The 11,238-nt window shown below is 43.1% G+C and overlaps 3 protein-coding genes across 9 annotated transcripts; all 3 read right to left on the reverse strand.

Annotated features, from left to right (window-relative positions):
• Window positions 1-184: 184 nt before the first annotated feature.
• josd1 (Josephin domain containing 1) lies at window positions 185-4,410 on the reverse strand. Of its 2 annotated transcripts, none has more exons than XM_088359689.1 (5): window positions 4,263-4,410; window positions 3,209-3,895; window positions 3,009-3,137; window positions 2,207-2,401; window positions 185-1,746 (listed from the first exon to the last, which is right to left on the reverse strand). In XM_088359689.1, the coding sequence occupies exons 2-5, from the start codon at window positions 3,538-3,540 to the stop codon at window positions 1,647-1,649; spliced, it is 756 nt and encodes a 251-aa protein (XP_088215815.1). In that variant the 5' UTR covers window positions 3,541-3,895; window positions 4,263-4,410; the 3' UTR covers window positions 185-1,646. The 2 variants fall into 2 exon arrangements, with proteins under 2 accessions (XP_088215815.1, XP_088215817.1); XM_088359691.1 differs by lacking the exon at window positions 4,263-4,410 and adding an exon at window positions 4,092-4,254.
• Window positions 4,411-5,001: 591 nt separating this feature from the next.
• On the reverse strand, window positions 5,002-7,481 carry LOC148382448 (GTPase IMAP family member 1-like). Of its 2 annotated transcripts, none has more exons than XM_088359684.1 (8): window positions 7,341-7,481; window positions 7,181-7,248; window positions 6,936-7,013; window positions 6,672-6,722; window positions 6,524-6,574; window positions 6,407-6,457; window positions 6,142-6,183; window positions 5,002-5,820 (listed from the first exon to the last, which is right to left on the reverse strand). In XM_088359684.1, the coding sequence occupies exons 2-8, from the start codon at window positions 7,224-7,226 to the stop codon at window positions 5,099-5,101; spliced, it is 1,041 nt and encodes a 346-aa protein (XP_088215810.1). In that variant the 5' UTR covers window positions 7,227-7,248; window positions 7,341-7,481; the 3' UTR covers window positions 5,002-5,098. The 2 variants fall into 2 exon arrangements, with proteins under 2 accessions (XP_088215810.1, XP_088215812.1); XM_088359686.1 differs by having other exon boundaries at window positions 7,322-7,473.
• A 113-nt stretch (window positions 7,482-7,594) lies between these two features.
• Window positions 7,595-10,940, reverse strand: xrcc6 (X-ray repair cross complementing 6). 5 transcript variants are annotated; one of them, XM_088359682.1, is made up of 13 exons: window positions 10,802-10,940; window positions 10,436-10,517; window positions 10,187-10,296; window positions 9,977-10,118; window positions 9,642-9,893; window positions 9,362-9,548; window positions 9,091-9,277; window positions 8,860-9,028; window positions 8,632-8,793; window positions 8,422-8,551; window positions 8,256-8,356; window positions 8,068-8,184; window positions 7,595-7,986 (listed from the first exon to the last, which is right to left on the reverse strand). In XM_088359682.1, exons 2-13 carry the CDS (start codon window positions 10,506-10,508, stop codon window positions 7,787-7,789), a joined length of 1,830 nt encoding a protein of 609 aa, XP_088215808.1. In that variant the 5' UTR covers window positions 10,509-10,517; window positions 10,802-10,940; the 3' UTR covers window positions 7,595-7,786. The 5 variants fall into 5 exon arrangements, with proteins under 5 accessions (XP_088215808.1, XP_088215809.1, XP_088215807.1 ...); XM_088359683.1 differs by having other exon boundaries at window positions 7,595-7,983; window positions 10,802-10,939; XM_088359681.1 differs by having other exon boundaries at window positions 7,595-7,983; window positions 10,187-10,299; window positions 10,802-10,939.
• Window positions 10,941-11,238: the final 298 nt, after the last annotated feature.

Genomic DNA, 11,238 nt, shown 5'->3' on the forward strand with positions numbered 1-11,238 from the left:
TCTTGGCCGCGCGCGCCCCCCAGTGGTCAGAATATGAACGTGGCCTCCAAGACCACATCATTAGGTGCGCGGTTAAAAAAATGTATAGATGGATGTTGTTTATTTATTTTCACATCCATCCAACAATTTTTTTTCACATTTAACCCTCCAACTAGGCTGATAGGAGGAAATATCTGACAACAAATACGTCTTTCGGAGCAATGGCCCATTTAATACACTCGCACTGCAGCTTTGACATAAAGTGCAATTATAAGCATTTGAAATTTACGCAGAAAACAAACCCAAAATAACAGTGATATTCATAGAATTTTCTTTAAAGTATAATATGAATTGATATGATAAAAAAAACGTTTTGTGATTTTGGATTAGGACAGCAAAACAATTACTGTACAAAAATCAAACTGTTGTAAATAAAAAAATCCTTGGCAGCAACAAGTGAAGACATCATTGATGGATTGCAACTCAAAATTAGTGCTTTGGAATATATGTGTGAAATTGCCCACTCAGCATTCATGTAAACAAGTTAAGGCCAGTATGGTCCCAAAGACGATACTTTGAGCTGAATGATCTCAGAGCTACAATAGCGAATCTCTCATAAGGCTCTTTTGAAATTAACACAATCACGTTTTTTGTTATTTTTTTACGAATACTCCCTCCACATTGACAAAATGAAGGCAAACATTCAGATGTGTGTTTGTTTACCTGTGAAGCAACACATCCACACTTAAGTATGGAAAGTTTAAGTCATGAAATGACTTCCAAAAATCAATATTTTTTTGTAGACACTCATCACTTGCTTGTCCTGAAGCTTTTAACCATGTGACAAAAAAAAATGTTTACCGACCGCCATTTTGAATGGTTAACGAAGGCTTCAAGCGACAACCGTGATGTTCCATACATCGCCGCTATCATAAAAAAAGTGTATACACTTTGTGCATGAAACTGAAGAGTACAAACATGATTGTGACATTTTAGGATCTCTGAAACGCTGTGACATATGAAACAGCTTTTTAACTGTATTGTAACTGCATTTTTTGAAGGCGACAGCTTGAAGGAATGCGACAACGAGCCCAAATCTCCAGTAGAGACGATTAGATGGGTGTCGCATTGTTTTGTTGTCGCCTGAAAACTTTGGGTCTGCACAGACTGCACGATCTGCGGGACTTACTGTCGTCTGTGGCGTGTAATACAAAAGGTGAGCTCAGACGGGACAAAGCAAACGAGGAGCGAAACGTCGTCACAAAGAAGGTAAAGGAGGGCACGCTTTGGTGAAAGCGAAAAGACCTTCTTTCCGCAAAAGGAGACACGACGACATTTTGAGAGTACTCACGAGACTTTGGACATGTGAATCCTAAAAAAAATATATATGTATAAACTAGCAGATCACAATAGACTGAAAAATAGTCAAGATATGTTGTATAAAAAGCAAGAAAAGCAAAAATTGAATAATATCTTCTTCAAAGTCAAGAACTACGAATGCTCCCTGGAAAGGTTTTTGCTTTCGTCATTGCTTTGCATCCGTCCAGCAATTGTGCATGTAAACAACACCCCCGCCCCCAAAAGGGGTTAAAAAAAAAAAATCCACCAGTGAATAAATCTCAATCAAGCGCAAGGCCAAGCGTGGCTGTGATTGGCCGCCTTGTTCCTCAGCTGTCTGACCGCCACGTTTGCCGCGCCTCCACTTCCTCCGACACCACCAACAGGAGTTCACAGTTCTTCCCTCGCAGCTGTTGGCGGAGGAACTTCCTGGTTTGTGGTCAGGTTTTAAAAGAAAACACAACAGCCCTCGGTTAGGGGAAAAACAAGTCTCAGTCTACAGACATGGCACCAGTAAAGCTGACATGCGCCATGAAAGCTGAAAGTTTCTGAATTGAATGGCTCAGTCTGGGAAAAAGAATCTGCTAAGCATTCCAACAAGGACCCAAAACAAATTTGGGACAGTGACAAAGACTACAACAATGGAGAAAGAAGCCAAGAGGTAGAGATTATATATTATATTATGATACTTTATGACATATTACATTATAATATATGATCATATTATATATATATGTTGTAATCATACTATTTCATTTTATTTGTATTAGCATTATCTATTTATGATAAAAACAGAACTATTTACAATATGATTAAGTAGTGTTCTAAAATTAGCATTAGCATAGCAACAATATTGCGGAAGTAGCATGACATCCCAGGCGAGACTCACCTGAGCTCATCTGGACTGCCGATGGGTTGAGGGCCACGCAGCTTGGAGTCCAGGTTGTAGTAGACCCCCGCCACCTCTCGGACCCCGATCCAGTGCTGGCGTTTGAGCGGCAGCTGCAGAGGTCCCCAGCGCAAATTGGACGGAACGTTGAGAATGAAGCCCGTCACGTTGGACAGCTTGATGCTGCCAACGTCCCTGAATGGAACAAAGACGACGTTTGTATGCGTTTGTCCTTGTGTCACCTGTTTTGAGTTCAGTTTTGGTGAAAACACGCTGCTAATCGATCATGTTATTGAAGTAAACATGTCAAACTGAAGCTGTACTTAAAATTTTGCACACTTGACTGATTTGTTATCATGGCTGTGTTGAAACAATGAACAGCCACTCAGTTAATAACTGAACACAAAAACGATACTGCTTTTCTGATTAGGTTTGAAAAAAATAAAATAAAAAAAAACAGTGACTAAGCGGTAAGTAACATTGCGTGCAGTCATGTGACTGCATTTGATTGGTGACATGGACTCAAATGTCACTTGCGGTTCTGTTGGATTGAAAAGTCATGTGATAGTGCTAGTGGCAGATATTTCTCTGGCAAAACAAATGGATTAGTAAAAATACAAGTAAAAAGCAAATAAAAACGGCTATTTTCTTCTAAATAAAAATACTTATGTAAGAGCTACGCTGCATGAAAAATAAAACTATCTTCATATACACATGTATTTCCAAATTTGTATCGAGTCTGTCAGTGCAATGCCATGTTGGTATCTTTTTCTAAGTTCCCCTGAATTGCCGCTTTACCCACCTCCTTTTATCCCACCAAACTGCCTCAAAGCCGCGCGTCTGCAAAGCGGCCATGATGACGTTCACGTCGTAGTTCCCGTTTCCCAGCATGCTCTTTTTGTGAGGTGTCACCAGAGTGCTGGGGGAAAGCCTAAGCGTGATACAAGAGAGGATCATAGTAGGTGTACTGAGGACAATCAGAATTAACAAATGTTCCCGCACCTCTGGTAGATCTCCTGCAAGGTGTCCCTGCTGAAAGCTGACCCATCCTGGAAGACGTTATTGAGAGCGTGCAAGGCACACAGCTCCCGCCGCTGCTTCTCGTGGTAGATCACCGGACGCCTCGCCGAGGCTCGAGGAAGCTGTGGTGTCATGAGCATGCAAGTGAAGGTGGGTATATCCTGTTGCGGCTCCCTGCTCTTGTGTTCCTCCGCTCTCGCTGGCCCACTTCCACATTTCTGCTTGCTGACCTTCCAGGGCATGCAACCCAGCTCCTGAAAGCCACCCTTGCTTTTCTCCTTCCACTCACCACCTGGATACGGCGTGCTGCCCATCCCACGTCGTTCGCCACGCGCCTTCGGGTAGCTACATCTGCATCATGACAACTATCACCATGGTAACCACTCGGTCGCCTGTACGAGAGGAGCTTTTGTGTTTCTGGTTGATTGAAAGACAGGTGAGAGTTCACGGCTTTGTTGAGATACAAAGTCTGGCTTGGGTGGTAAATTTGGAAGGCATGGGAAATTGTGGAACTAAAATAGGAATTTTCCCCAAAATTGACGATTATGCCTTCTTCACAGTGAGGACTGTCTCCATCCTTGATATGAATTTGCATTGATTGCTTCTTTCAGATTATAATTTTTTTGGTCCTTTGCTCCATCACCACGCTGCCAAACATCCAATGTTAATCTGGGAAGCCAAAAAAAAAAAATTAGGAACAGTTTACGATTTAAATAACCCGCAAATCTCGATGTGGTCAGTCGACCCAAGCATGACAACAAACATCCTCAGCAGCTTTGGAGGAAGCTTGCTCGGTTAGCTAGCAACAACACAAAACGTCTCGCAAATAAACCCCACAAATGAAGTCTCAAAACTGCTAATATACCTCCAAAACATACACGTCCAGATTGAAGCAAAACCGCAGCAGTGACAGAGTAGACTGTCTTGTGCCTGCGCGACGTGACAGTGTTGTCTTGAGCAAACAACCTCTGGCGCCTCCTCTTTTTTCTTCTTTTTTTACGTTTGCTAACTTCTATTTCGGGCGGGGACAACTTACCGAATCTTTAGTGAGAGTCCCCCGGCCGACTGTCAAAACACAGATTTGAGGGTTAAAAGCGGACTCTTGTTTTCCTCGCGACAGTTGTCTCCTTTGTCTTTTGTCACTTTTCACCAAGTGGCTCTTCTGTGGCTGCGTCTGTGGATGCGCATGCGCACTGACCTCACTCTGGCTCCATGTTGCCGTGACTGCGTGCGTCACTCAGCCGAGGGAGGAAAGAAAAGTGAGCGAGCAGGGCCGAACCACACCTTTTCCACCTTATTGTTTCAATGTTGTGACTCGATCAAAGTCGTTATGTACATTTTTGTTCTGTATTTATAGTGCATCAAAAAAATATTACAACAGAAGGCCCAGAATCCATTTCTTAAATCATACACTTTCAGGAATTTCATTAATCATTCTGTTTGGGTTCAGACATTTTTGGATGAGGTTTCCATACCCTTGCTGGGAAATAAAATGACCATCACTGGGGACTTTCCACAAGTCCTGCCTGGTAAAGGCATCATCAGTAGGCAAAGTAAATGGCATTTCAGCTGTCTTTCCACAATACCAACTCCAAGCCTTCTCTCGTTTCCCATTGCACACAGCACAGCCTCTGTATAGCTAATCATCATAGCGATGTGGTGTGAATCTGTTGGAATGTAATCTCCAACATGACACATCTTTACCACTCTCCGTCACCCCGACTAGCTCTAAAGACAATGTCATACAAGGAGGAAAAATAAGGCAGCAGAAGCTGTGCATTTTGTGGGAATAACTTATTGTAGATCATTTTAAATTGCAGGTCACTGAAAATACATTCATCATCTGCAATTTGATTTTAAAATTGATTTTTTTTAAGATGTCATGGCAGAGATCATGTCAGCCAGCAGCTCCTCCCTGACACGTTCCTCCCTCCTCTGCCACTCATGGACAAAATGTCCCCTGAGCCCCTTAAGCTCGAGGACACGCCCCACCAGCATCCTGCGCGTCACCTTCTGTTCTTCCGGAGACCGATCCGGCCTAGTGTCCAGCAACTCAGGCCTCTGACCACACACTGACGTCAGTTTGTTCACGCCGCCGGCGTCCGTACCCAGCAGGTGCTCCAAATTGTGCCGTAGACCCAAGCGGTCGGCGTGGGTTAGCACCGGGATGATGTGGCCTCGGATGCTCTCTCCAAACAGTTCCAGTGTAGCTTGGATGGCTTGCATCGCCTCTTGTTGCGTCACATTATTGGAGCGTGGTGCCTGCATTACCAGCAGGATGGCGTGAGGACCAGGACTTGCCAGCTGAATGCTCCTCAGAGCTTCCTTGACTCGAGTAACTCTCTCCAAAGACTCACTCAATAGATCCGGCGTGTCGATCACAGTGAGTTCCCTACCGTCCACTATGGCTCTTCTTATGGTGCTCTCTGTGAGAGGTTCATCTGGTTCTTCTGCCCAGCTGTACAACAAAGTGTTTACCACAGATGTGCGTCCCCCACCAGCAGGGCCCACTACGATCAGTCTGAGGCCTGCTTTTAAGGGACTTGACAGGTTCAGTCTTATGGTCTCATTTGCCATATACCCTTCACTGGACCCTGTATTGTTTTAAAAGAATAATAAAACAAAGAAATAATTTTTGGGGAGTATAATTACTTGATCTTTAAGGGGCGGGCGGGGCCTTGTGAGTGACAACAGAAATTATACTATTTTTGCATTTATGTATAGATTGATTCACTGTTCTATATGCAAGAAAATACAAAAACCCTTCTTTTCTCTACAATAGCACCATCTGCTGGATTTAAAGGGGCACTGAGCCCACCTGCAAAAATCGCCATTTGTTTGAAACGTGATAAAAATTATGACGTTATTCTATTACATGTAGATAAAGTAGAAAAGTCAGGTTACAAAGAACTCACCTGCGAGGAAGGGAAGCACCCAATGGAATTTGGCAGACAATCCTGAAGAAGGGATTTATGGACACATTATTTTGGTTATTACATATTGTGAATATTTGCCAGGAGCACACACACAAAAAAAATCAAATGCTTTTTTTTTTTTTTTTTATATGCAATTACAATGACTTAGTGCTGAGATTGTTCGAAAAGAGCAAACATTACACAAGACATTCAAATGATTTCCAAGATTACAATGAAATAAAAAGAAATAAGGAAGAGTGACTACCTTTGATAAACTTCCAAATCCGAGACATCCATTTGCAGAGACTCTGGATTCCTACAAGACAAAACGTAAAAGACATGTTATGTTGTTGTTTACCAAAATGTTAGAGATCTGTTTTACCTCGGAGGGTCCCAACAACGCGGCTCACCCATCCCCAAAGAGCTGACAGACCTGAGCAACAGACACGAGTGATGAGATGGCCATTCGCAGCTGTCATGGCATGCACACTCCGAATGTGGTAAGGGTGCAATATCTTAAATAAACTCACCAGTTATAGAGCAGAAGAAACGAATCGGCCATCGGATGATCGCGGGAAGGGCTGCGGAAGACAGACAATTGCTTCAACTTGCAAAGAAAAAACAAATCAAATTTTTACAGAAGCACCCAAATTTCCAATCAATACATTGCTATGATTTCATTACTGCAAATCTATTGAGGTTCTCAACAATTTTGAGATTTCTATTTGTATGGTGATTAAAATGGTGATTCATTTCAATCTTTGTGTCTTTCTAAAGAAGCTAATGTGACTGACTCTGTGAGAATCTGTACAGAAGATACCCCACCACGGTGTAAGCTCCCATCTGGGCATTGCTGCCGATCAGCCACCAGTCTAAAAAAAAAAAAAAAGAAAATTAAGCACATAAATTGTTCTTCCAAATGGAGCATTTGAAGCTATTTTTGCTAAGAATAACCAATTTTACATTTTAGCTTCCTTTAGAACAGGTGTCCCAATACATTTGTTCACATTGACAATGCCATACAATATTAGCGTCTTACCATTAGCTGCATCTTCGGCATTGTTGGTTTCGCATTTACATTCCATTTCTCAAGCATACAAGTTGAATCTAGGAAAAAGCACAGCCATTGTGAAGTTAAACGTTCATTTGAAAAGGTTAAGAAAACAATTGTTTGCTTTACCTAAAAAAAATAGACTGACCTCCTTCTCCTTTTAGCAAGTTAAACTTTGATCACACTTTGACTGTGATGTCTTCTTTGTGTGCGAAGGCCTGCCCCCCAAGAACACACACACACACACACACACTTACGCTGCTCATGTTAATCCATTGTGCAGTCAAACGGCGGTATGCTGCTCATACTGTGGCATTTCTTTCATTTAACACACCTTTGCGGGACAAGTAGAACTGGAAATGTTGCAACGGTGCATTGCGCTGCAGTTCAAATAAACAAGAGTGGAAGAGCTCAAAGTTTTATTTTCGCACATGATGTGAAGTAATTTAAAACAAATGCCAATATATCGATTTTTCCCTTCATCTTCTTTTAGCGACGCTGCAAACTAATTTCAGTCATCTGAAATGATTGGTCGAATACCTCCAAAGTAAAACTGCAGCTGCAATCAAACATGGTTTTGTTACCACTCGAGCCTTATGTGGCGAGTTTGTCAATCAGAGCATCCATCAGTTCCTGCTTCTTGGTTCCAGTGGTCCGGATGCCAAACTGCTTGCAGGCCTCCTTGAGCATTGGCACAGTCATCTTTCCCAAAGTTCCTTTCTGTATGTGGGCTCTCACTTCATCTTCTGATACCTCCACTTTGGGTTTCTTCTCAGCTGTACCGCCAGCTTCTGCTTAAAGTCAGAAGAGTTAATGGTGCCATGCAATTCTGGAACAACCACTGCAAATAGTTTCAAAATGACTTCACGGCTAACCTGCTTTGCGTTTGGTGGCTGGTTTGTACTCCGGGTCGTAGTCTGCAGGGAAGACCAAATCTCTAAACTCCTGGACCAGGGAACCCAGACGGCCGTCAATCTGCTCCACCTTCGGCACTGAAAACGAGCAGAACAGAAATGAGACGACGGCTTGATGGCCGACAAATTTGGTGCGGCTTTTGTCTTACTGATGAGGTCTTCGATGTCCTCTGGAGCCGTCATATCCAGAGCCAAGGCCTCCAAGTTCCGGTAGTGTTGCTGGATGACGGGATTCTCAAAAGCCTCACTCCTGCAAGATGTTAGAACAAACTGAAATCATCGGACAACTTTTACTTTTGGCTACCCAACCCCTACCTGTACTTAAAGCGCATTTTACGAACAATCTCCTTCATCTTGTCCACCTGTGCCGGTGACGCAGACGGCGTCCGTGGGGGATCCAGATTCCGTAAATCGTCGGCATACGGCAGGTAAATAACATTAAAACCTGTTGAAATAAGATGAAGGGTGACCTTTCGAATCACATGACCCCGCTTGCCCTCATTTGCACCGACAGTGTCATCGTACCTGGTGGCGTGATCTGTACATTCTTCTCGTCCGTCTGCTCTTGTTGAGGCACCAAGGCAACAAATCGAGGCGGGCAATTTCTGCGGGAAACGCAGCGGCACAAAGCAAAGACGTTCTTCTCAATGCACTTGGTCAACAGTGCCGAGAACAGGCAGGAGCTTCCTGTTGAGGAAAAGCACATTATGTAAATAACTTGATGTTTGCATCCGTGTTCACATCGGGCATTACCTTTCACTTCGCCCTCCTCGGGATAGAGGAAGACAGCGGGACGAATGTGGTGGTGCACTTTGAGCTTTTCCATGAATTTGAATCCGATCAAAAACAAACCGGGGTCATGAAACTTCTTGATGGCGTCTACCTCGTCTTTCTCCATCACGATCTGCTTGTTACCATAAACCTGCGACGGGGGGGGGGGGTAGAGGTTAAAATGTTGTTGATTTCAATAAGTCATGATCCTACCTGGGCTTTCTTTATGTCACTGGGCAGCAGCAAGCTTCCTGTTTGATTACTGAAGGTGCGTGTTTTGCTGCGGACAGGCTCATTGGTTTCCCTGTATAGCCTGATGGCGTTCGGTTTCCGAGTAGTCACTGCCGTGGCGTACATTCCCACAGCGATATTTATACCTTCACCCAGACACAGATTGAGCCTAAAGATAAGTAGAAGGGTTGAGAAGATGAGAGGAAAAGAGTGGACCAGAAACATAAATTGAGGCGTTGGAATCGAAATGTACCTGGCCAGTGTTCTCTTTTTTTGCTCTTTGGCCAACACTCTCCTCTGGAGATCTTCCAGTTTTTCACAAGGCTCGTGCTGCAGGCCCAGCTCACTCTCGTCCTCCGGTGGACTTACAACGTCACGGAAAAAGAGAGAGACGTCAAAGCCGCCTGCTTTCATCAAGTGCATTAGTTCTATGACAACACCTGAAGCAGAAGAAGGGCAAAATGTTTTAGGAAGTCAAGGACTGAATTTTCTTTTGCAGAACCAAAATCCATGATTTGCTACTTTGGACCCACCAGTTTCTCTGAGGTCACTGGCTTTTGTGCGAGCCTGCCGATCTTTGACACTGTCACCCCCGTGTGGTTGATCCTTGCAAGTGAAGATGAAGAGGCGTTTGTTCCCCAGTCGTAGATTGCAGTCCCGGTACAGATTAGCACAACACCACAGGGCGTCGGACAAAGATGTTTGATCACTGCCCATTTTCTCCGCTGCTAGGAGGGCACCCTTATCCCCTCGTAGTTCGTCTACCTGTTGCACTCGTTTTGCACCTGTGGAAATAAAATAAGCGATAGGAATCAATACAACTATGAAAAGGTGAAAAAAATATCTATGAGGTGTTGGAATGTCTTACTGAGTTCACTGAGGTTGTGGTAGACGTAGACGTGCTTGAACGAGTTGGTTGGATCTTGGTTCTGCTTGGTGCCATAGAAAACCAATGCAACGAGGTCTCCAGGAGTGCTTATGATCTTACGGGTGTACACGGTCCGCACCACCTATAAGGAAACAAAACGCTTTATTGCAGGTGCAGGATGGAAAGAGACTCTTTGAGTGAGGGACTCACTTGCATGGTCATGTCAAAATTAGTTGGCTCCCCATTTTCTCCTTTGATGAACATTTCCTTTGACGCATCCACCAAGAAAACTAAGCAGTCTCTACCTGCGACCTTGTAATCTCCTAATAAGAGAGCCAGAGTAATTTTGTCAGATTGACAACATGCAACAAACATTTACACATTCTAAAATACACCAAAAAGATCAATATTAAATTACATAATACAAAAAAGCGTAGTAGTAATTTTTTTTAATCGCACCATCTTGTTGCTCTCCCTCCTCCTGTGCTTCACCGTCAGCCTCATTCCGGAAGTAGGCGTTCCACTCTGCCATTGTTGATATCTGACACATGTCCAAGAATGGAGTCAAATAGTGGAAATAACGTTTCTCGTTTAAGCATATCCTAAAATATTAAGCGTTATGGTAGCAAAAGAGACTTACGAACTAATTGAGTGATGCTCACCAAACTAATCAAGTTATTTCATGCACTACGAAGTATGCTAGCTGGCTTACGATTAGCTTCGCATCAAAACATGAGTGCAATGCAGACTATATCAGTCAACGAGAGCACAAAACTATTCAGTTTCTTTATGTGTGTATTTCTGTAAGACAGTAAGATCACTTACCGACTTAGTAAAGATTTAAAACAATAAGTCCAAGCAGTTTAACTATCATCAACTCGACCAGTTGTGAACGGCGTCCGCGCCTCACCGTCGATTGGTTAAACTTTGTCCAATCACGTAATCGACCAATCATATTGCAGAAATTGTCCTCAAGGGTTGTTTCAGGACGTGGATTATTCAGTGTAAATTGTTTAAATAAACTTCAACGGCTCCAGTAAAAAAACAACAACAAAAAAACATTCTTAGATGTTTTTTCGTATTCATAAGATAAAGTTCCATAATAGATCCTCCATTAAAAACTACAAATCACGCCGTTTGGGTTCTTGCAATACCAAAAGTAGCCACAAAGTGTCGCTATAAGCTTACAAATAGCGGTTTACATCGTTTTTACCAGGTCGTAATTTCATTACTGACAATCAAGCGCCTTTCTCGTTATTCTT

This window comes from Syngnathus floridae, chromosome 18 (assembly GCF_059516105.1).
Source record: "Syngnathus floridae isolate MCC-2025c chromosome 18, RoL_Sflo_1.0, whole genome shotgun sequence".
NCBI classification, from domain to species: Eukaryota; Metazoa; Chordata; class Actinopteri; order Syngnathiformes; family Syngnathidae; genus Syngnathus; species Syngnathus floridae.